This window comes from Vicugna pacos, chromosome 16, assembly GCF_048564905.1.
Source record: "Vicugna pacos chromosome 16, VicPac4, whole genome shotgun sequence".
Taxonomy (NCBI): Eukaryota; Metazoa; Chordata; class Mammalia; order Artiodactyla; family Camelidae; genus Vicugna; species Vicugna pacos.
The window spans coordinates 49,481,008-49,507,407 of record NC_133002.1 but is presented as its reverse complement, the minus strand read 5'-3'; the positions used below and the strand labels follow the sequence as shown (position 1 = coordinate 49,507,407).

At 34.0% G+C, this 26,400-nt stretch overlaps 1 protein-coding gene across 5 annotated transcripts in view; it reads right to left on the bottom strand.

Moving 5' to 3' along the window:
* The window catches only part of TANC2 (tetratricopeptide repeat, ankyrin repeat and coiled-coil containing 2), a 309,551-nt gene that overhangs the window by 153,358 nt on the left and 129,793 nt on the right, over positions 1-26,400 (bottom strand). For 3 of the 5 annotated variants that reach the window (XM_015235187.3, XM_031685574.2, XM_031685578.2), the window contains exon 5: positions 9,538-9,648. The exons of the other annotated variants lie outside the window; for them this stretch is intronic. In XM_015235187.3, the coding sequence (XP_015090673.1) occupies positions 9,538-9,648 (111 nt within the window). The remainder of the gene's footprint in view (positions 1-9,537; positions 9,649-26,400) is intronic. 5 annotated transcript variants of the gene reach the window in all.

Here is a 26,400-nt window from a genome sequence, read left to right as displayed (position 1 = left end):
ACTTAAATGTCTTACGAATTTTTTTGAAAACCCAGACAATATGCAAAATTTTGTATGTGGGTGTAATTTTCTGGAGCGACTGTCTATAAATTTTATCAGTGATCCATATTTATATATAAAATTATGTTATACACAATGAACTTACACAATGTTATATGTCAGTTACATCTCAATAAAGCTGAAAAAGGAAAAATTAAAAGCCTAAAAAGTAAATTTATCTACTAATAATCCTATACTCTGCTTGCTAATAACCTAGACATACACAAATAAATGAAGAAAAAAATCCTCCCAACACACACACACACAAACATACACAGTGATCTCCCTTTTGCTATTTAGGAATAAAATTTTTATAAGATTAGGGACTCTTTGCATTTTAAAAAATTCATTAGTTTGGCACTTAGCTAAGAGAACAGGCTTTTAAATGCTTATAATCTTTCATCACAACATCCCACTATTCTGGTCCTGTCCCATTGGAAGTGGGAATTACTGTAGGGACAGGACATATAGAGATAGAAAGTATTCATTGCTTGGCAACACTTACACTAGTGTTTCCTTGCTTACATAATTGCCCCCAATGTACAACAAGTGCTACGTGCACATCAATGTATAATGATGACTATTTGGCTGAAATGAAAAGCAATACTTGACAAGCTCAAGAACTTTAAATGCTTCACTGAAACCTCAAAGACTGATGTTTATCACTGAATGTTCCTTTGGGTTTTAAACTGGGATTTCTAACGTCTGCTTTGAAAAGACCTATGTTTGAGATACAAAATGTGGTAAAGATGTGCTACTTCTGTAATACTATAATACGTCTATATTTCTATATTATTCCCCTATTGGCCTGGATTTCCTTATCCAAAGCACAATTTATTCTAATGTGGAAAGCCAGGTATTTACACGCTGGTCACAGTAAGAAAAGTGTTATCCTCAAAAGCCACCTTTGTTCAAATGGCAAATTTATTTTCTGTTGGCTTCCAAATCTGGAATTTATTCTAGAACCTACACATTAAAATAATGTGATGTAATCACCCAGGCTTAAAGAGAAAACACCATTTTAGGAAGCAGTCTTTCACTGGACTATAATAGTACAGATTATGCAAGGGGAAAGGCCTACAGTTATAAGGGCAGAAGGGAGTTCTGAATACAAAAAGGGTAGGATAACAGGAATCCTGGTGAACCAGTCGCTAAAATCTTCAAAGAACGACTGGTAGGACCTCAGAGACTAGAGAAACCGCAACAAGGAAGGGTAGTACAGCCTGATGGTTGTGAGATTTAAAGTTGAAGTGTTATGGAAGAAGTAGGAGTATAGCCTAGAATTGACTCTCTCGGGCCAGCAATTAAGAGAATTTGAGTGTTCACATATTCCTGATTAATCTTACTATCTTTAATATTTACTGCTCTCTCTCTCTAGTATTTACCTCTACCTTTTACTCTGGTATTTTTCTTATTTGAAAAATGGTCTAATTTTAATAGCTGTTATTATTTCGTAGTTAAAAGCATTTGTTCATTTAATATTTGTTGGATACTATATAGCAGGCACTGGTCTGAGCACTAGGGATGCAGGATGAAAATGCTGAACAAGCTCAGAGATCCTCTAGTTTAGCACAGTTCATTTAGTATAAACTAACATCTCAGCTCCCTAGATCACAGTTTAAGAAATCCAGTTCTAAGCAAAGATATCTGTTCTAACACAGTAAATATGGTCTAAGACAGTAACTGGATACAGTAACTTTCTATAATGTATATGGTTCATGCTTTTTTTTTTTTTTTTTTTTTTTAGTGTGAACATGTTTAAAGACTGGCTACATATTGGTAAGGGGAATAATGCTATACTTTGAAAAAAGGTTTTGAATAATGGTAGGAAAGGAAGGATCAGTACAAAAAGGTGGTAAATTATCTTTTCTCTTTATCTTTCCTTTCTATGTTAATCTAGAAAAACAAGTCAGCACTGAGAGATAAATCAGCAAATGTTAGCTGCAGCATCAGAATCTTAAAATGACACATGAGACAGATTTTTCCAAGCCTAACCTCATGAAAGTGGCATGAATTACTTCATATTACTTATTTTCAGTAAATATTTTTAAAGTCAAAACCCATTACAGCAAGTTAAAAGGAATAGCATTAAAGATACAATACTATTGATTATAAATTGCTTAATAGTATGGATTAATCTAAAAATGTTTATCTGTAAATAATCTGTATAGATTAAGCAAGGGGAAAGATCTACAGACAGTTAGAAGGCAGCAAGTAAGTTCTGAATACAAAAAGGGTGGGATATCAGGAATACTGCAGAACTTTTCCATTGGAAGACAAGGATGAACAGGATTCATGCTTCCCAGACACAGAATAACAGCACATATCAAATATGTAGAAAAAGTAAGGAAAATTCATTGCTTCATTTAAACAACTTTCTTTAAAATTTCAATTTACTTGAGTGAGGGAGAGCTGGACTGGTGACTTGCTTCTCACGAATAGAATACAACAAAAAGTGACAGGAGATGTCGCTTCTGAGACCAAGTTATAAAAGACTGTCACTTTCACTTTGCTTGCACTCTCTCTGCCTCCTGTTTGCTCACTCTCATGAAGCAGGCTGCTGTGGGGTGCAGTGCCCTATGGAGAAGCCATGGCAAGGGACGGAAGGTGGCCTCTGGTAAAAGCCAGTGAGGAACTGAAGCCTTCAGTTCAACAGCCCATAGGAACTAAATCTTTCCAACAACCATGTGTATAAACTTGAAAGAGGATCCTTCTCTAGTTGAGCCCTGAGATGACTACAGCCCAGGCTTCATTTTGACTGCAGCCTGTGAGAGACCCTGAATGACAAAACCAGCTAAGCAGCATCCAGATTCTCGACCCAGAGAAACTGAGAGATCATAAATGTTGTTGTTTTAAGCTACTAAGCTTTATGGTAATTTATTGTATAGCAATGGATAACTAATACAAGGACCTACTCACAAGGGTAATCAATAAATAGAATTTAACCAGTACTCCCCACATCTTTTAAATTTAAATGTTATAATCAATAACTTCTAGATAAGGAAAAACAAAAAGACAAAGAGGATTTTAAATGACTTAGAGATAAAGGATGGCAGTGGAGACATCAGATACAGAATTCACAAACCTCTAGTGGGTAACAAAACACAAGTCAAGAATACCTTTCTGTCTTTTCCTTGTTCTCACTGAATTTTTCATAAACATTGGGCTGCAGGAATTCATGTACTGCTCAGAGAGAGAAAAACACAAAACTCCATTTTTTCAGAAATAGACTTATATTAATACATACATGTGAGTGATGTTATCAGTCATAATAACTGATGTTCCAGACATTGTGCTAAGCAACATTACTATGTTTATTTTACAGATGACGAACCAGAAAATTAGGAAGATTAAGTAATAAAAGTTATACAGCTAGTAAGTGGCACAGTCAGAACTGAACTCAAATTTATCTGATCCCAGGACCTGAGCTACTTACCACTATGAAAGGCTGCCTCCATTAAAAAAAAAAAACCCCACAAAACTTAGTATCTATATACAGACTGCTTATAAAAACAAGCCAATGACTACAGGTTACAGGCATAATTTATCCTCTTTGCAAAGCACTCATAAAAAAGATATGATAACCTTCCTTACCAACAGCATTCTTAGACAAAAGACAGTTCTGAAACACTAAAATAACTGTAGCTAAAATTTACCTAGCACTAAGTATGGACAACATAATTATTATTATTTTACACATTTTAATCTATTACATCTTCACAGCATTCCTAACATGTAGGTAATATAATCCTCATTTTACAGATAAGGAAATTAAATATTCTTATGGTTCAGTAATTTGCCCAAGGTCACACAAGCAGTAAGTGGTAGAGTCAGTATCTGAACACAGGCAGTCTGGCTCCAGGATCTGTAGCCTAAACTAGTGCATTTTACTGACTCAAAAAACCAAAAGTTAAACTGGTTTTCAGAGTTAATAAAAAAACCCTGCCCATTTGGATACCTAACTAAATTATGGATCTAAGCACCATATTCACAAGCCAAGTTTACAATTTGTGATGCAAAATACCTTGAGAAAGTTAATCTAAAAGTCAGTTAAAAGACGGTTAATCTCTTAAACAGTGATTAAATATAAATCAGGAAAACAACTGAAAATGTTCAAAGTGAAAAGTTTTATTCAACAAAGCATCTGCTCATCAAAATAACTTTCTAACATGTTGAGAACTTACTAGTGGACAAGGGAATGTGGGGATAAAAAGCTATTCATACTCACATTTTAGCTCTTTGGCATGTTTATGTTCCTAATCAGCAATCAGGCATTATCTCTCATACTTAAAATATACTAAAATTATTCCTGTTTCTCTCTGTACTTCCTATACTGACTTTCATATCCTGATCAGGGCAGCACTGCAGTTCAAGTATTCCCTTCATTTGGTTTATAAGTCTGCCCAATAGCCAACTTGTAGGTTTTTCTTGTTGTTGTTCTAACAGTTGCACCATTAGCAACCTTTGTTTCATTTCAACCTTTATAAAAGCATTTCTTTTTTCCTTTTTTTTTTTGGTTGGGGAAAGTATGTGTCACAGATTCCTTTGAGAACCTGTTACAGAAGGAAGTACATACATGCATGCAGAATAGTGTCTTTTTATAATTTTAAGGAGTTTAGACCCCTCCCTAAAGCTCACCAATTTAACTCAGGTTAAAAATCCTGCTGTATACTTATTATGTTTACAACATGGCAGACATAAGGAATACACAACGGAAGATGTGAATTACAAGAAAAAGGCTCCTGGTACTCATATACCAATCAAAAATCAGATAGAGGGTTTTATTTATAAAGTATAAAAATCACAGCAAAACAAATGAAGCATGCCTAACTATTTAGGATGAAGATAACATCTGACAATGTTTTCAGGAAAAAAATGAGAAAACAAATCATCTTTTTCTTTAAAGTGGAATGACTGTGATTATACAGGAGTTGGGAAAGGAGGATTCAAAGGAGTCCTTTTTATTTAACATTTTATCTATCTACAGTGGTTTGTACTTGGGCTAGAGAATGTACAATGTTGATAAGAAATCCAAACGAAAAATCCTTTACAAATTCAAAAAATATCTAATATGAATATTCATTTTCAAATAACTATCATAAAATGTTCTTCCATTCTTGAGTTTCAAATACACTCTAATTTTGTTGTCACCTTAAATAACATTGTCCTTTGAAGGACAGCGGCATTTTTAAAGAGATTTAAAAGGATCTATTATAAAAAGATTAATCTCAAATTCCTCTGAAAGTATCTGGTGTGGATAAAAGCCTGTCTATTTTCAGAACACTGGTCTGGACTTTGGCCCTTAACCTCGCACATGTAGTCAAAAGCCCTATAAAACTGTCGACCTGGCCTGCCATCTGTGTCAAGGTTCATTTCTACACTTGAAATTAAGTACTACTACAATGTGCAACATAAAAACTTTAAAAACTAAGGTATAAAGAATATTGCTGTCATTCAGTTTATTGCTGTCAATAGTTTCAATACCAATTCATTGTACAAATTTTAGAAAACGAAGATGTTAATGGTGATGACGAACAACAATACCAGGAAGGGTAGCTAATATTCCTTCTTGTTTATTTTGCCTGAGCTAAGCATCTGCTCTATACATTATTTTGCTTACTCTTAATGGCTCTCTGAGATAGACTCATTGTAAAAAAAATTTCTATCACAATTTTATAGATAAGGAGTTTAAGGCTATGAACGTTACATGCAGTCACACACCTAGTAGGCGACAAGACTCAGGAATTAAACCCAGATCTAACTTCAGAACTTGAGCTCTCATTCACTTACAAATGCTGGCCAAGAAAGAAAATTAAAACCACCTGTAACCCCACCAGCCAGATAACAACCACTGCTAACATGAACTAATCTACTCTCTCCTTGGACATCCCAACAATCCCAATTCTCTCCCTCTTTAGGCAATTAACATTAGTTTGGTGTATTCTAGACATTGTCCCCTATGAATGTATATTCATGTATCTATACAAACACATACTTGTTAACTTATAGAAATAACATCATGTTATATATAATGTTGCTGTGATAGGAAACTGAGGCACGGAAACATTACATGGCATATTCAAGATCGCAAAACTAGTATGGGACAAAATCATAACTGAAACACAATTAAGACACATTTAACTAAAAATGACCATAAACCTTTACATCTTCTTTTTCCTGATTATTTAGAAAACACTCTAAGATCTTGCGCTACACCTCAGGAACATCACTATAATAATTACAAAATTAACTAACATTTATAAGCATTTACTATAAACCAAGCATTCCATCAAGTGCTCTGTACTGATTAATCCGATTTAAGATTACCATTCCCATTTTTGCTAATGAGGAAACTGAAGCTTAGAAAGGTTAAGAGACTTGCCTAAAATCACACAGCTAATAACATTCTGCAGGCAGAAAAGTTAGAGTGTAGGATGAACCTGTTCTCTTATTTTGGGAATTGTTTTATTAAAAGCACTGATATCAGTTGGTTACCCTAAAAAGAAAATACAGCTCTGTCCCATACTTTAGAACTGAATTTTCTAGTTTTTAATTTAAGGGTAAGTCAAGGGGTGCTTATAGGATTTACACAATAATAGAATTAGGGGCAATGTATTTCTGGGCTACATTGTATCCACTTCGAGAGTTCAACCATAAATCCTGCTTGTGACCTTACATAAATCACTTAAATTCTCTAGGTCTTAAATTCCCCACTGTAAGACGATTATCAGACACAATTCACTTGACATCCCCTACTCTGCTAGTTCAGTTATGTAACATCAATCATCTCCATGGTTTCAGTTGCAGAACCAAACATACTGCTTACTTGTATTTTTCCACATACAACAAATCTGATTTGAGGAACAGTAAAACTTAAATTGAGCATTCTAGAATCTAATATTATGTAGACCAAATCCCTCAGTTTACTAGACAAATATTTTAGATCAACAGCTACATCCCACTGTAGCTTTCCCTAGACTCTGCAGACCAGTATCAACTACTTGCTCTGGTTTGATCCACAATTTCCTTTTCCTTGAAGGACAACACTGAAAACTTCATATGGATACACAGATACCGCATACAAAACAACAAACCAAGAAAAATATGTGTCCATTTCTCAGACACAAAAGCTTTATTCTTCCCACCTAAAATACAGGCACCAAAAGGTTTCAGTTTAGATAATAAGGAAACATCCCCAATTACTCTTTAGAAGTCAACAGCAGAATGAAGCCTACAGCGTTGTAAGCAGCTTGGGCAGCCCTGTAATCCAGCTGGTTCTCAAAGTGTGGAACCTCAACCAGCAGCTTCAGTGTTAACTGAGACTTTGTTAGAAAAGCAAATTCCCAACCCACCCAGGCTTCCTGAATCAGAAATTCTGGAGGTGGGTCCTACAAACTGCATTTGAACAAGTCCACCAGGTAATTCTGAAGCATTCTAAAATTTGAGAACCACTGCTTGTTTTAACCTTTAGCTTATGATTGTTATCTCTGAAAGATATACTGTTTTCCTAAATTTGCATGTGATAAGGAATAAAAGTGGCCAGGAAGATATCAGAACACTAGCTTTAACTGTACTATTATGTATGAAAATATAATAAATTATATCATTAAATGACCGTTGTTCTGTTAGTATATTTATTCACTTTATGAGTATACTGACCTTATTTGTTTATTGTTAATTTTTGGTACTGTGTATAAGATAATAGCTTCAACCCTCAGGTCACTAACCTTATCTCTGTAGAAACTTACTTTCACAGAGTTTAATAACTATTATAAAAGAGCAAATCACAGAGAAGTTTCTGTGTCTTTAATACATTTCAGATAAGAAAAGGAGACACTGCGGAGCATGGCAATGAACATTTTGGCAGTATGTTTCAGTTTCTTCTGGTTTTCTGAAAATCTTAACTGAGGTTTGGTTTGGTTCAGTTCCAATTCAGCAAAGATTCGTGCTTGTGGAAAATACACGTAAGTAATAACATGGACAGGATTTCTCATAGTGATTCAGCACTGGCATTGTAACCAAGAACAGCTACCTTGCTTCTTGACAGTAACAATAACTAGATTAGATTGAGGATGTCAGATGGGCAATCAGGAAGTAAAAGATTAGTCTTCCCACAATCATTCTGATTTGCAAATCTGGAAAAGAAACGGCCTCTGATAGGATTTCTCTTCCAAAGCTCAATGCAGAAATAGAGAATTAGTGCATTTATTTATTTTATTACATTAAAATGTGTGAAAAAATGCAAAGCATAATATTTCATTGCTCCCAAAATGTGACAATACCTCAAAACATGAAAAAAGATTCTTTTAACAATGTGCTAAGGTGCCCTTTAAGAAGCTATTTTGTTCCTTTTAGAAAAAGAAAAGCTGGTTCCTGATACATATCTGCAATTGATTTAAAAATGAACAGTCATCTAGGACAGTGGATGAAGCACAAGGCTCTGCATGCACCCTCAAAGCAAAATCCCCAAGGTCTTTCAACATTCAAAACTGATTCATAAAATCAAATGTCTTTGATTAAGTTTGGCTCAAGTTTTCACCTTTTAATTTTTTTTCTTTTTTCTAAACATGTCTTCCCTGGCTTCAGAGGTTCCCTGACATTTCAGATTACAGCTACTGTTATCTTCCCTCAAACCAGAAATCATCTTATTCTGCTGATCCCCAATGCTGTAAATACGTAGTAGTTGCATCCACTGTGGTTTAATAGCAATTTTAATGAGCACAAATAAACAAAAGACCTAAAACCAAGTCTTCTAAAGTCCTTTACTGAAGCTATGATCTGTATACTCAACTAGAGCTGTGAACATTTCGACACAGCTCTATAGACTCACTGTAGAGTGAGTGTAAAGGATGTTGCCAGGCAACTCATCTAAGTTTGGAAGAATCTAAGCATTGATAATGAGTCTGTCTCAGTTTGGCTCCCACACAAGAAGGGTTTTAGTGAACTCCCACATGTGCTTACAGGCCATTCATGAGAAGAGGTGTTTCTAACAGAGTGTCCAGTAGTCCAAATTAGGAACCTATAATGTTTCTTTTGTAACTCAAGTATGATGTTTCCAACATCATAATTATTTTCTACGACTGTCCAGAAACACAACAGGGATTAAGTAAAATAGGTAATATGTAAAGGACCAGTGTTGAGTGAACATTTTTATTTCTATCTTTAACATGCCTGATTGCACATGGCTAAAGCAAAATTTCCCCAAGTATCTCAGATCACAAGAATCACCCTGAAAACGATTTCTCTACCAAAGTAGTTTAATTCTTTTGAAAATTATCTCTGAAATTGTTTTCAATACCTACTTACATAATTATACCCATATTCAAAAAGGATGTTCAGTAAAACTGTGTTCTAATAAGGAAAATACGCAATCAGTTGCAAAAGAGGTAACGGATATATTTTTATGAATAAATAGTATACATGCAAAACACTGCTCTGCTGGATGGACCTGATCCAAACCTCCCTCTTTCAAAGCAGGCACTTTGCATGCACGCTTACCAGGGCAGTATGCATCCACGTCCAGTTTCTGAGCTGAAGTGAGAGTTGGTGAGCCAAGCTCGGATTCTGGAATTCGTGGGCTCTCAACAAACTTTGCTTTCCTCAGAGGGGCTAAGGACAAGAAAGAGGGAGAGGGAGAAGGAGAGGGAGAGGGAAAAAAAAAAAAAGAGAGAGAGGAAAATAGGAAGGAAGGAAGAAAGAAAAAGGAAAGAGAAACAGGGGAAGAGAAGGGAAAGAGAAACACAGAGGGGTCATGAGTAAGGGGAACAGCAGGCAACAGATGGAAGCACTTAAATGAACGACACACTCTGTCAGACTCAGATCAGGTTACCCTACTTTTTTGTGCCAGAAAAAAAAAAATTAACTGCATTCTTCATAGAGGAGATGGGTCTTGTTAAAAAGTCACTGCATACTGGAAAAGCTAAAATCAAAACTATAAGCGTAAATCGTAATTGTCTAGTCTATTACCTTTAGTTATTTTCTTTCCTTATAAAGCAACGAGCTTTCTTGTCTTCCTTTGCCATTAAACACAGGTATTAACTAAGTAAAGTACAGGACTAAGTTTTAAGATTTTGTCTATAATAATTGTAATAAAAAGTTTTCTTTATCCAGAAATACCTACTGTAATACTAGGTTGTGATGAATGCCTTCAATAGGATTAATCTACCTAGCTTAACACGGAAATCAATCACCTAACTGCTCAGCTATTGTGTAAGAAGTCAAAACTGCTAGTGGACCAAGATATTAACTAGGCCATGCAGGTTTGAAACCGTATGCTAAAGACAGAGATGTGATTTAATTACAAATACAATCTTGAGGTCTATGGAATAATAATAATATTCCATGCCATGGAATCCATTCATTTTTGTAAGGAATGAATGAACAAAGTATAACTCACAAACTGAAAGTTTTCTTACTAAAAGCTTATATAAAATTTATTTAATGATTTTTAGGGGGAAAGTTGAGGAACATTATTGATATACATTGAAACTATCAGTTAAATATATTAAAAGTTAAACTTATTAAAAAAGTGAAAAAAGATTAAAAAAAGTTAAACTTATGACGATTGTTTTGATATTATCAAACTGAGTTCTACTAAACTATAACAGGGTTAGAGTGCTTAGCATAATACTGGTGCAAAAACATCAGTTGAATCTGAAATTGATTTGTATGCATTAGACATTTGTATCATAACTATAGGTGTCCCAGACATGTGAGTGCTTAGGATCATGTTACTTTTTTCAAAAGTTTCCACATATTCTTCAAAATCCTCATCCATTATTCACAGGGGATTCTAAATTATCCCTAAAAGACTCTGTAAAAAGTAATATAAAACTTTGTCATTATGATGAGCAGAATTCTCCTCTATTTTCTTTGGAAGATAAAATATAAAGTATTAAAAAAATATTTTTTATATGTGCCAATATGCAACACCTATAGTCAACTAAATCACACTTTAAATCTTAGGATATGTATGTATATATCAAATGTTAAGAAAACAAAAGAAAGCCTCACTGTCCCCATGGCAACAAAGGCTAAGGGCGCTAACAGTACATACGGTTCTCCACCCAGAGCAAGCTTTGGAATTAGCAGAGCTCTCACCTCTGCTGAGTGCAAAACTTGAGCCTGTTTTAAAAATCACTATCACAAATGAAGATCTCAAGCGATTTATATGCATATCTGCAGGCTACTTACAGCCAATTTTTGAATCTCTTTCATTATAATCTCACCAGTCAATTCAAAACTAATGAAACATTTTCTGTATCCAACATTGCTTTGTACAGGAGAAATTATCATAATTTAATTCTTAAAACTCTTAAGTCCTTTACTAGAATTTTACTATTTTATTTTACATGGCAGTGTAACTGTTTTACCTGCTGAGTTCTGACAAGGATAGCACAGGTCCCTGCTCCAGGGACTCTATACATCTAAAAATCTTAATAACAATTTTTATAATGAAATTTGGAGCTAGTAGACAGACAGAATCAGCAACTTAGGGTAGATATGTAAGAAAGAAACTGAAGAATGGCAGGAGAAATTGAGGGAGGTAGGAAGAATGTGTAAGAATTATGAGATGGAGTCAAGGGGGAAAATCAGGATCCTAGAGATCTGTGAAACTCAAATCCATGCAGACTTCTCTATTTTCCCTTCTCAAGGAATTCCAACTGTTACCTTTGTAGCTAATAGTGGACGTTTAATTCTTTTTTTCTACCTTCTTCTCTACCCTCATCCGTGGGACACTGTGCATGTCTAATGATGAATTTAAATTATTTTATAAGGTAGATTATAATGTTGCTCTCACCCAAATAATAGAAGACTACTGTTATCTCTAAGTCAACCACACATGGAAGATGGGACACAGTGTTTTCTTTGGAAGCCTGGAATTCTAATATATTTTACTGTAAAAAAAAAAAGTATATAAGATGATTCAGATGGGTAAAAGAACCCTAAGTCAAAAGGGTTTACCAGGTAGTTAAAAAAGTAAGTGGTTGAAATGAGATAGGTAGGGGACTTTAAAACCAAACCAGGTATTTTATTGTGACATAAGGGATAACAGGAAACTACTGATCTGGGAAGAATTGAACCAACACTGGGAATATGAATCTTATACTGTAAGAGACTTGAGTTTGGAAATCTGGCAGAGGTTGAGAGGAGGATGCAAGCTGGTTAAGAGTATGGGCTTAACCATTCCAAAGGTTTAGGCTGTGGCTCTACTACTTAGTAGTAGTAAGAAACTAGGCAAATTAGTTACCCTAACTAAGCCTCAGTTTTGTCAAAAAGTCAGGATTATTACGAGGCTTAACTGGTGCCCGGCTAGCTCAGTTGGTAGAGCATGAGACTCTTAACTAATTCGAGACATGTAAAGTACTTAGGATGGTGCTTGGATATGGTGATATTAGCATAGAACAAATCCTCTATAAATGCTGGCAGTTTTTATCATTGTTTCTGTTGTTGCTGTCATCATCATCACCATCACAGACTCAGCATAATTTTGGAAGTCTGAATTGTGTGCGTGAGAGGGGTAAAACAAAGATGTCTACAATGCCATGGCAGAATGAGAAGAACAGTGGTATCACCAATTATGTTTTAAAAATTGACAAGAGAATAATGTTGAAGAAAGCAAGTAACACCTCAGAAGGTAGTAGAATACCCAAATCAAAGTGGTCTATGTTTGACAACAAGAAATTTGTGGGTACAGAGAGAAAGTTAAAGAGTATGATTTAGACCACTGGTTCTCAAAATGTGGTGCCTAGACCAGCAGCATAGCATCACCTGGGAATTTGTTAAAAATGCAAATTATCAGACCTCAGGTCAGAAGAGTTGATGATCAGAAACTCTGGAGGGTGTGAGCCCAGCAATCTGTGTTTAGCGAGCCCTCCAAGTGATTCTGAAGCACACTAAAGTTTGCAGATTGCATTAGAGAGAGATATCTACAAATACCTCATGCTAACAGATCACTGAGAGAACTTTTCCTAAGAAAAAAGTTGAAATAAAATAGAAATCAAGGCCTCATCTCTGAGACTGTTAACATCTGTCGTAAAAGCTAGTATTTCTTTTTAGTCACTCTTTTAGCAATGTAACTCTTACGTTACGTTACTTAAAAAAAAAAAAACAGCTCCAAGTTATGAAGTATTCATCATTTGAGGCCTATTTTGAAGAGAGCCCAATATGTCTGTACTCACTAATTCTTCCCATGATCTTTGGTGGGGTGGGGTTGGGGTGGGGTAGGGGAATAAGAGCAACCAGATATATCACACAAAAACGTTCATGGTGAAAGAGATAATCCACCTATGGAGGCTCCTCTGTAAACTGAGATGCTGTAGATGATGCTGAAGCTCACCTAGTCCAAGCAATTATAAAGGCATTAAAATACGAATTTCTAAATAACTACTGAAATACTTGTTTTTGATAAAAGTTTCATAGTGAAGAGGAATTTTTAGGAAGAAGCTGGCACAAGATTCAGATAATCATGGGAGAATGTAATGGAGGCAGATTAAATAAAGCAAGGATCAGGAAAATGAGAACTGAAGGATAAATACAGTGATGAACAGAACAACATAAAGTACCAAGAAAGTACTTTCACAAGTTGGTTTTGAGATAAAAAGCATATTCAGTAAGGTTAACCTAAAGACAAACTCATTGTCAAATCTAAAAGGAGGATAAAAAGATTTTAGGCATAGACAAGAAAAAGAAATACAAGGAATCCAAATTAGAAAGGAAGAAGTAAAATTATCTTTGCAGATGACATAATCTTGTATGTAGAAAATCCTAAAGATTCCACCAAAATACTGTTAGAATAAACAAATTCAGAAAAGTTGTAGGATACAAAATCAATACACAAAAATACAATAATGATAAACAATCTGAAAAAAATGAAGAAAATAATTCAATTTAGAATAGCTACAAAAAGAATACTTAGGAAATAAACTTAACCAAGGAAGCTAAAGACTTGAACACTGAAAACAACAGAATGTTGCTGAAAGAAATTAAAGACACAAATAAATGGAAAGACATCCCTTGTTCAGAAATTGGAAGACCTAGTATTGTTAAGATGGGAATACTACCCAAATGATCTATAGATTCAATGCAATGCCTATCAAAATCCCAATGACGTTTTTTGCATAAATAGAAAAAACCCATCCTAAAATCCATATAGAATCTCAAGGAACTCTGAAAAGCCAAAATTATCTTTAAAAGAACAAAGCTGGAGATCTTAAACCTCATGATTTCAAAATTTACTATAAAGCTACGGAATTAAAACAGTGTGGTACTGGCATAAAGACAGACATATAGACCAATGAAAAAAAGTAGAGATTCCAGAAAAAAACCTATGGCCAAATGATTTGACAAATGTACCAAGACCATTTAATGGGGAAAGGATAGTCTTTTCAATAAATGGTGTTAAGAAAATTGGAGATATAATATATATATATATTTTATATATATATATGTATATATATATATATGCAAAAAAATGAAGTCATAGCCTTATCTTACACCATATACAAAAATAAAATCAAAATGGATCAAAGACCTAAATGTAAGTCAAAGCTATAAAATTCTTAAAAGGAAACATAGGAGGAAAATATCTGAACTACAGAATTGTTATGGATGTAGAGAGAAACAGTGGAAAATTTATCTGGGAAGAGAAAACTCTATTTAAAAAAGTCATTAACAAGAGCTTCATAGGCAGAATCTTGTAATATCCACAATATTTTAGAGCTTTGGGTACCATGGATTTCATGGAGTGGGGGTGGGAAAGAAGTGGAGAGGGAGAGATGCTATTTGTGACACCCTATTTCCTTCTTAATCCCCAAACTATGGTGGGTTTAAAATTGGGAAATAGGTGGGAATAGCATCCTTCCAATCCAACTGATGTCTTGATTAACTACTTCTCACGACTGTGCTTCAATGGTAACATAAACCACACCCTGAAAAAAGGAAGAATACCAAGGAGCTTTTTTTCCTTTTCAGTGATGCACCTCCCCCACAACAGAGGGATCAAAAACAAAATTTGAAAAAAATTGAGAGGGAAAGAAAAACCAACAGAATTTGACAATCTGACATAGGCTAGATGTTAGTGAAAAGACGACAAAGAGAAAAAACTATAATTCATATAGTTCCTTGTTTTTCACAAGGAAAAAATATCTATGTATAGAAAATAAAAAACATGTAAAAGAAATAAACACCCTCAGATGCAATCCAGAAAAAGGAAATTAAAATTTGATATGACAGTTTTTATCAAATAATGGCTAGTCTACTGTAGAAACAGTTTCTGATTCATTACAATGAAAAATAAAACTTTACTGCTCTAACCAATTATAAAATTAACATATAGTTGGCAAAGTATCTTTCTGGTTCACTTTTCTTCTATAAAAGTTTAAAAAAATGAATGTTTTATAAATTTCTCTTTTCCCTATTTCCTCCCCAAATACTATGTTATTATCCTCTTTAGTCTCCCCATTCTTCCAACTCTAAATTACAAGTAAAAATTACTGCATGTTGTTTCATACTCATATTATGCTGTGAAGTATGAAATAATTAGAACACATTTATATTAAATCTGAATAAAGATATATTAGTACAGCTAGAAATACAAAGTTATTCTTGACAACAGATTATTAGAGATCTGATTTCTTTGAGACCTATACAAATACAAGTAAAATATGAAATGTGCGCAGTGTGACAAAGTCAACTATGTTAACCAATACAAGTATCAGTTCATTTTTGGCCCCCAGTTATCCATGGATGACTCTCATACAAACGTTCCCTATCTCCACTGATCAGAGTGAACAGCTTTATAATACTTCATAATATATGAAGGGTCTCATCTGTTCACTCATCAAACTTGGCACAGCAGGGAAAACCCTTCAAAAGTTTGCCTCTGGTCATGAAGAAATGGAAAAGGAAAGGTAGAGAAGATGGAGAAGAGAAAGTATTTTCTTTTGGGGAGGCGGAAGGAAGGATACAGGTTGACAGGATTATTGGGACAGGATGTACTGTGGGTGTACACAGATGAAACCAGCCCTTCTAACAATTCAAGCAGAACAAGAGCTAGCACCAGAGTCCAGAGGAAAAGAGGTGTTTTCATCTACCCACAAGCTGGTCAGTAAAGACTTAAGTCTCTCAGGCTTACTTTTAGACATCATATAAAAATTCATGAAAATTATGAAATATATTTCATAAAAATGATGGTCCTCTCCCATAGACATATAACCACAGTTACAGGTCAATCATGGTTCTTTCTTTGTCCCTAGGGCAGGCCAAAAGCTAAAACAAACAACCCTAAAATCTCAATGGCTTAAGACAATAAAAGAGTTCTCATTCAATACAGGTGTTCAGTAAGACACTTCTTATCTTAGAGTCTCAAAGTTCTCTAGTAGATTCTTTTCATCAAGCTAAAGACCAGGGGGGAAAAAGGGAAGAACTGTACATGTGAAGTTTTTATAGCCTAGTCTGAAACTGGTACACATTATTTCTACTCATATTATTCAAAGTTTAGTCACATGACACATTTATTTACAAAGGCGGCTGGGATATACAGTTTAGCTGTGTGCCCAGGAGGAAAGGGGAATAAATTTTGATGAATGTATTAGTATTCTTTGCCATATTCTACAAAATTTATAAAAGTTAGATGCAGAACTAATGAACAAAGCAGTAAATTCTGTATAAATTTAGCCCCTTTCTTTAAATGGGCTGAATATACATTATAAAGAATTATGAGCCGCCTAAATTTATACAATTATTTTCATTCAAGTATAATGCTTTAGGCTGTAATGCTTGGAATATAGTATCGTGGCATGTGGTAGCTGGCTAAGAATTATTTGCTAATGAATAGCATACAGTATAAAGTCAAAGACAGCCATTAACAAATAAAAGTTTTAATAAAACAAATGACTTAAAAAGTGAATTTCAAAAAGCACTCATGTGTAATATAAATGTTAATCACACTATAAATCACCTCGCTGACTTAGACTTTCATAAAACAAACAATGCATAAATCATCATTATAATTGGACTATAATTATTTAATTTCCAGCTTTATTTTCCATAAAAAAAAATCCAACAAAATACGCTGAGAACATAGTTGAGTTAAAAGGGAAACACCAGAAAAGATACTCTGGCTGTGTCCAAGCTCTTCTACATTTAGGGATACTTGAAGGAAGCATTAACAAAGGAAGTCAACAGGAAGGCTAAGCCTCCAAGGCACGTAAGTTACTGGCAGATCAGTCCAATCTTTTTGAGCCTTATTTTAAAAGCTTTGTTTAGGCAGGTCTGGAGTGAATTTTTACCCTAAAGACGTTAAGCCCTACTACCAAAGTGTATCCTTTCTCCAATCTCTACTGAATGCTCCAGGTTTTAAATAAGATTTCTACACTCTGTAATGAAAAAAATCTCCCATTCCTGGCAGAACTCTAAGAATTGATTGGTTTCTAGGTCGTTGGTATTTATTCTTTATTTAGCCTCACGGAGTCTCACCCCACCTATGAGGAACTCAGTATTAAGTTAAAGATTCAAAAGAGCCCCTATGCAGAATTCTGTAGTTCTGTTTCTGGTTAGCTCCCCATTCTTAAGTACTCTGTAAATCTCAGTTGCCTTGGCTTCCTCAATTTCTTATCTCTGTTTCTTCAGTTTGGTAAGACTGTCATTCTCTGTTTGAGTTCTCCATCATCAGGAGAATATCTTTAGGCAAAAAGCCAAGGTTCACCTAGTTTCCTCTCCCATCCTTTCTCCCAGGGATCAACATTACTATGCTGTCAACTGTCCAATGTCTGAAAAAAAATTGTTTCTAGTGGGAGTGCAAGACCAGTACTGCTTACTCCATTCTGATGGGAAGAAGTCTCTCATGGTGTTTTAATTTACATTTCCCAGATGTTTAGTATTCATAATGTGGCTGACAAAAGGCAGAACTTTGTCTTACATACTGCTATAACCTTAGCAATGCTTATAACAGTGCAGGGCACAGATCTAGTACTATTATTTGTTAAATTAATTAACTATTTATGTTTGTCTATATATTTTTAGAGGTATAAACGATCTGTTTATGTGCTTCATCCATTTAGTGTTTATGGACTAAGAAAGCTTGTGATTCTAAGGTATATCCAAGATAACTCAAGAGTAAGTCTCCCACATAAGTTCTACTTTCATGCAATTATGCTGTGCTACACAAAGGGATACACTAAACAAATTGATACATAGATAGACTATACAAGCAATAAATAAGGAGACACATGGTGCTCCAAAGAAACAGTTACTTCAAAAATGAGTGCACTAATTTTTAAGACATTCCTGTAAGATAGTACTTCAATAGAATTTTCAATAAATAGAAATTCTCATTTCAATATGAAATTGAGACTTAAAGCTTTATTTACCATACATATTATTACAAAGAAAAAGGCAAACTATTGTAGCCTACAACACATTGTTGTAAATGTCATCTCTTTACAGCAGTGAATGGCAAAACTCAAGGTGTTTGAGATAAAATAAGGCAGTGTAGATTTCAATTACCTATTTTAATATCTCTGCATATAAAAATCAATAAGAGGTCAGAAAAGCCTTTTAATATGCTAACACAATATTCAAATGCCAATTAGTTTAATAGTATTAGGTTTCATTTCTATACATCTGAAGAAGTGCTGGGTTTTTGATAAAATTAAAAGGTGTCCCAAATTTCAAAAATATTCCATGTTGACTTATGTATGATTACAGTTTATTGATACAAACAATTATATATATTTGTCAGGCCAACTTCTGAGTTTTAAAGTACTTATGTTATATATAACTACATTAAAATTTAAAATCGTACATGAATATGTTTATTCACAGGAAAATTAGAAAAGAGAAGAAGCAAAAATAATGCAACTAAAAATTATCAGAATCCTACCTCTGTTAAAGTTTCAGAGCATATGGCCTTTCCTATTATTCTATTTTATACACACTATTAATGCCAACAAAAGCAGATAAAAATGACTGAAAGGAATACTTAAAACCTAATAGCAGCAAGTGAATTCACTGGGCAACATTTTACATGAAGTGAGACAGTATGATGCCTGAGAAGAGCTGCATCACTAATATGAACCTGAATTTTTGCCACAGCTTTTTCTTTGCTACATGATTCTCACCTCCTCAAAATATAAAATGTCTCAAATTTTACACATGTAACTTATAAATATATAAGATTTATATGTGTAATTTATGCCGTAATACAGAGCAGACTAGGTATGACTGGAAGGCTTGAGGCTACGTGTACTTGTAAATGTTTTAAAAGTTAGTCCCCATCTCTCCCAAGTTAGAAGAAAAAATATATCTTTTCTATCACTTGTAAGACAGAAATACTGCACTATAATTCACATTTTCTCATCATACACCTGTGAAAAAGTAGGAAGGAAAAAAAAGAATAAAGAAAACACAGTGATTAAAAGAAAGAGCTTTAAAGTGAGAATTGTGTTACATGGTTAGTATTATTAACAAATTATTTAACTTTTCCAAGCTTAGATTCTGCCTATTTAAAATGTGAGCCATAATTTTTCTTTGAGTTGTTATAAGGATTAAACTTAAAGAATAAATTATAGATAAGGCTAAAAAAGAAGATATTAATATTTATTATTCTTTAGAAATAGGTAGCTGAAGCATAATGTGCTACTCGAGGCCACAGACTGAGCTACCCCTGGGACAGAAACTAAAATGTGGATCTTGGATTCATGGATTAAAGATAATGCCACAATAGATGTTCTATACATCTCTAAACTAAATGATCTACAAAATCATTATAATATGCCACTTACCTCTCAAGGTTATTGTAAAGATTTAAATGAACTCATCTTTGTAAAGCAATTAGCAAAGTGCCTTACAAACAGAACATGCTCAATACTAGATGTTGTTGTTATCAGTACATATATGATGACGACGACGATAATGGTGTTGATGATGTGACAGGTAATGGAGGAACATGGAGACATACAAATTTTAAGATGCTGATCAGTATTTGGCACCTAGAGGGTACGATTTATGACACCAAAGTGCAAGAACTAATCTACTCATGCTTCTTGATTCAGCTGTGTCTATCTCTCTGCACCCAAAAGGACAGCTGTTATTTAATGGATGAAGTTATTCCCTTTAGCAGAATATGTATTATAACAGGGTACTAATAAAGGTCCTCTTGTATGTATGATGGAAAAAGGTACAGTAGGTTGGAGAAGTATTTATAATATGCGAAAGCTAGTGGTTAATTCCCTTTTGAACAATTCACAAACTATGATTTAAAAGTATGTTAAGTTATTGGATCCAGGATTCTGGTATTGTAAATCAGAAGTACAAATTCCATCCCCCTTCTATTATTTGTGTCTGAATTGTCAAACCCTACTAAAGTCTTTTAAGGCAGGGGCTATAGAATAACCACCTCAGAACAGCATTTTGAGAATGATGTATAATGCTATCACAGTGCTGTTTTCCATCTAGCATCAGCTATCAGTAATGGCTGAAAATATGCTGACTAGGTGCAATAACATAAAATTCCTTAGAAAAATCATTTTAAGTATACTTAAGAACTGAAGAGAATAGATTTGGATAGTAAGCATGTAAATAATGGTCAGCTGTCATTTCCTGACAACTCAAACTGATTTCTCCAAAAGGTTTAGGGTTAAAAAGAAAGCAGAAAGTTAATAATTAGGGAAGGAAATTAAAACCATTTTTTCCTTTTACAAAACTCAGGAAAGTAAACTGAAGAAGATCCTGGGTAGTCAATGTGGGAGGCAGAAAGCTGCTGCAATCTGCCATAAGGGGAAACGCTGTGCCAGACTGTAATAAAACTCTACAAGGATAGATAACAAACTAAGTTTTTGTCGATGGACAAAAATGACTACTGAGACCTTTTCAAAAAGCGTGAAGGACCAGTAACTTTCTGGCTTGTTTTTGGACTGTGCAGTTGCTATTAATCTTATAGTAAAGAACTCAACAACAGAGAATATTTCACTACCCACTAACTGTAATGAATCACAACATTTCTCTAACCTTAGATTATCTGTCAGCAGTTTCTAGTCTTTGTAACAATACAAGTTGCAACACATCACTCTGAAACCCTGGGATCATCTGTCTGGGAAGGAACAGAGGAAAATGGGAAGAAGATAAACTCCTGAGAAGAACATGGTATGGAAAGGTGAGTTGCCGCCTCTGATGCAAATTAAACCATGAAAATAGAGAGCTAACTGGAGGAATAGAACAATTTTCCACCAGGCAAGGCTTTGATTTAAAGACAGAAGCAGAGATTTTTATTCTGGCTTTCCTTAAACACACAAAGGCATGAAATACTGTTTGCTTTACTCTTTGTTGTATGTTAATAAGAGGAGTGGTCTATAAATATGCAAAAAGTAGACACTGATTTAGCCAGAGGTCTTTCTTTTCTCAGGGTTTTCATTAGGCTCCTCCCTCTTCTGATTTTTAAACTAATTAAACATATTGCTTTCTTCACTGTTACTTTCTTTAAATCTGAAAAAAATCCTGGTAGTAGGATGGAGACAGAAGCAGTGTTATACAACATAGTAAAAAGGAATGGAAGCCAAAAGTAAATCTCAAATTTAAAAGGTAAAACATTTTTCTTATGATTTCTGTCTTTAATAATGTACCTCACTGGATGTATGAAAAAGAAAAAACATGTATGTAACAATAAGCAGCAAGGAAGCGAACACTAAAATCAGAGTTACTATAGAATTTGGTCCTAAAGCTAAATGCCAGCTCCCCAACGCTTAAGTATTTCTATGGTTAGAAAGAAATAGCTTTAGGAAGTTTCAGTATTAATGAAAGACAAAAATCTCAAAATCCTATTTGGGGAGGTTCTGTTTCTGTACAGCCCAGTAAGCTTCTCTATCAGATGGACCCTCTCACTGATAATAACTATAAACTCTCGACAAAACAAACAAACAAAAAAACAACCACCTCAAGGCCCTGAGGATTGAACACAACAGAGAGATTCTGGAGGACAACTGACAATTTCAAGAAAAGATCAGACTGGGATTAATTTCTCTCTCTCTCTCTTTTTTTTTTTTTCACTTTTGGTCTACAAGCAGACCACAGTCAGGACTATATGGGGTCATTAAAAGTCCAATAGTAAACCTATAGTTTTTCCAGTCTGAAGTATCAAAAGACAGACCTTGTGGCAACAAGAGTCTGAAAAGTGAGGGGAGGAGTATTTCCAGAAAGAGAGATACACAGGAGCTTGACCAGATTCTATGTATAGATTCCATTCAAATCTCTGGCTGATTCCTGAACCATGCATACGTGGAACAGACTGGCTAACGGTAAAACAATTAAACTGAACTGAACTGATGCCCAAGAGACACCATTTTCCATGAGTCAAACCAAGTTAATTGCCTGACAAAAGAAAAATATCAACACTCTTTGAAGGAATATGAGGAAATTCACAGTATCCACTAAATAAAATGTTCAGGATACAATACAAAATTAACCAATACATGAAGAACCAGGAATATGTGACTCATTATCAAAAGAAAAGATGGAGAGCAAGTCTAAAACACTACAGATATTGTAATTAGCAAATAAGGAATTTCAAACAGTTATTTTAAGTATTTTCAGCATGGTAAAGAAATATATTCTCTTAATTTAAAAAGGGAGGAAATCTTAGCAGAGAAGTAGAAACTATAATAAAGAACCAAATGGAAATTCTAGAACTGAAAAACACAACAGCTGAAATAAAAAGTCACTGAAAGGGTTTAATAACATATTTAAATGTTTAAACATATTAAAAATTTTATTGAGGTACCACTGGTTTATAACATTATATACATTTCATGTGTACAATATTATATTTCTATTTCTGTATACAGCATGTTCGCCACCAAAAATTTATAAACATGACAATTTAAATAACAGTGTATAGTCTGTATGTATATGTATATATGTATATACACACACATACATATACATTTATAGTATGTAGTAAATTGAAAATAATTTGAAGATAAATGAACAGAAATTATCCAATCTGAAAACTGCAGAGAACAAAGACTAAAAGAAACAACAAACACAAAACAAAAACCTCAAGACCTGTGAGATGATATCCAAAGGGCTAAAATATATGTAACTAGAGTCTCAGAAGAAGAGACAACAGGGCAGAAAAAATATCTGAAGAAATGCTGGCTAAATATCTCAAATCTGTAGAAGATAACACATTTTCAGAATCAAGAAGCCCAGAAACCCCATGCAGGATAAATATGAACAGAACCACATTAGGCCTGTCATAGTCAAAATGCTGAAAACCAAAGAAAAAGAGAAAATCTAAAAAGCAATCAGAGAAAAACAATGTATTATATACAAGGTCCAACAAATTGGGTGATGTCTAACTTATCAGAAATTATGTAGTGCAAGGGTGCCAATATTGTCTTCTTACAAAGTGGAAATCAAGAATACTGTGTTATACCTCATAGAACAAGAAGCACAGAAATGAAAAATAAAAGTATTTATGGCCATAATCAATAAAACAAACAACAAAAAACTGACATAATTTTGTTGGGAGGAAAAGTGGGAGCAATGCAAATAAACTTAATGTTTCATTAGATATATTTAAAACTGATCAATCAAAAATTTTAGAAGAAACATAATAATTCAGAGATATGGAGGTAACCACTGAAGAAATAGCAAAAAGCATATAAGCAACTGTCCTCCAGAGGAGTGGAATTAGGAATGGAAAAGGATGAGGCTGGGGACTGTAGCTTTTCATTTCAAGTCCTTCTGTACAAATTGATTCAATTTGAAGGTATAATACCTTCATTAAAACAAGCATACACAAATAACTATTAGGGAACTACTGTTTCTCCCATCTAAAAATTCTGAAACCCATCTTTACTGGATAACTTTGATATGCAAGACATTACAATAAGCACCAAAATCTGCCTTTTCTTCCTCAATACCTAGTCCTTGATATAATCTCTACAGAGCTGTCAATAAGACAGCTGAATTTACTGGTAGTAAGAGAGTTCTGAGTTCTTGATATGAGCATATGGATGATATTTTAAAGTCGTAAGAATGTGTGAGATCATCTAGAAGACAGAATAGGCAGAGAGATAATACCATATTCTTCTTATGTAATTAGACTTCCTTTTACGACATATGGGTAAGGCTAGCCCCAACTTCCCATTCGTGCATATTTTGTCCCTAACCTGTTCTGCTTTGGTTAATGGGTCATCCTGCATTACTTTTCTGAAATATTACAAGAAATAGTCTTCATGTTGTCTTCTTGTATGCAATAAAATACTGTAGCTTAGGCTTTGAAATTCTGAATAGTCCATGATTTCAAACTCTGCTGAATATTTTTTACATATTCATAAAACACAACTAGTTTCTCTTCATATTATCATGAATTTTGTTTTTCCCCTCTCCTCTCACTAGTAAATTTCTTAAAGAGTTTCTTATTCATGATTGATGTAAATTTTCCTGTTTCTGTCCAAAATGCTTCCACAGTATTCAAAAGTTATCTTGAGGAGCCTCTAAGAATCCATCTTCCTGATTTCCCATTAATGTAAAACATGATGAAATTAAACTCTACAATATGGAATCCTTGGTAATTTATCTGAAGAGGGACTAATGTTTATATTTTTTAAAATATTCTGGAAAAATTATCAAATTCATTGTGTCAATATTATGTGGAAATACATAATTAATATATAATATATAATCTTTCTTTCTCACTCTATTTATTTTAACACCTTTATAGTGGTATGGTACAGTAAACTACACATATTTCAGATGTACAGCTGGATGAATTCTGATAGATGTATACACCAATGAAACCACTACCATGATTAAGATAGCTAACATTTCCACCACTCTCCGAGAGGTGCACAGCATATTCCACAGCAATTTGGTTAGAGTTATTTTCTTTTAAGTAAATTCTACTTAGTCATGGTTCTCACAAAACCTTCCCTGGGTTTTTAATTTCTAGTCACTACTTTGGATTTTCTGATCTGCTCCACGTTTCTTAATTTGAATTCCCTGAAGCTTACTCTTCATTGATGCTGTCTGACTCTTGTAAACTTTGTTAAATTAATTCTGCCCCCAGAACTTTGAAGGAATAAAGAGTTAATGTGTTTTGTTTTTAGATTCCTGAAAAATGAACTGATTATTAATTATTCATAGATTTTTAGTGGTGTTTTTGCATATAGTATAAGCTACAGTCAGGTATGTGTATTACAAGTATTTCTGATTTTAGTGTTTTATATATAATTCCAACTGTACTAAATTCTTGGGGGAGTTTCAAGGCAGAAAAAAAATAGTTTGCTCTTAATTAAGAATATGTAGAATTGTCTGGTAATGATACCCATAATAAAACATTTTATCATTGTACATTCAATTATAATACAAGTTAGGTTAGATCACATGCTCTGAAATGTAAATAGAGAATTAACAGATTTATAAAGTTACTGTCAACACTGACTCCTTTTAAGAAAGTAATTAATAAACAGCTAACAAAAGACAGTACATCTTTTATTGTGTTATTTAACTCAGAAAAAAAATTTTTTTGTTAAGATGAGAAAAATGATTAACATAAATACTGATGGAAAAATATAAACAGCTTTCTCAATTTAATTTCCTATTTTATGACTGTGTAGACATATAAATGAGATTACTATAAGGGAAATAGAAGGTGGTGACTATAGTTTATTTTTCCAGTATAATTGGACTTATAACAACAGATAGAATACAGCAGATACAACACTGTCTGGGCTCTCATTTGTTGCTATGTGTTCCTGTGCATAGGTGTACTTTAGATTCAGTAGCTCTATCATATCTTTCTACATGAGCTTTCAAAATTATTTACACTATTAGTAATAAGGACCACTTAAAGGCGTGTATGTCTAACTGTGAGCATATACTAATGGTATGAGCACAAGTTAATACTCAGTGCTCACTATGTGCCACACACTGCTAAGCACTTGACATATACTGTTTGCTCATCCTCAACATTCTTACAAGGCAGTTACTCTCATTATGCACATTTTATAAATGAGGAAATTGACACTGTGAATGTATGAATAACTTGTAAAAAGTCACATAGCCAGCAAGTGGTAATGCTGGAACCTGAACTTTGCATGTCAGAATACAAAATCCAGGAACTTAACTACTTCTGTAAATACCTTAAAGTATGCACTTTAATCCAAAGGAAAAGGAGATTCTTTATACATAGCTCCCTGGTTCACTAGCAGGCATTTAGGCTCAATGGATAGGGGCTGCATGTGAGTAAACACAAATTTCTGCTCACAGTTAAAGCTGGACCTAAGTCACATGCAGATAAGACCTGAATTCTAGGTCTGTTCCATGGTAATCTCTGGCTTGTCTCGTGATTCTCCCAAA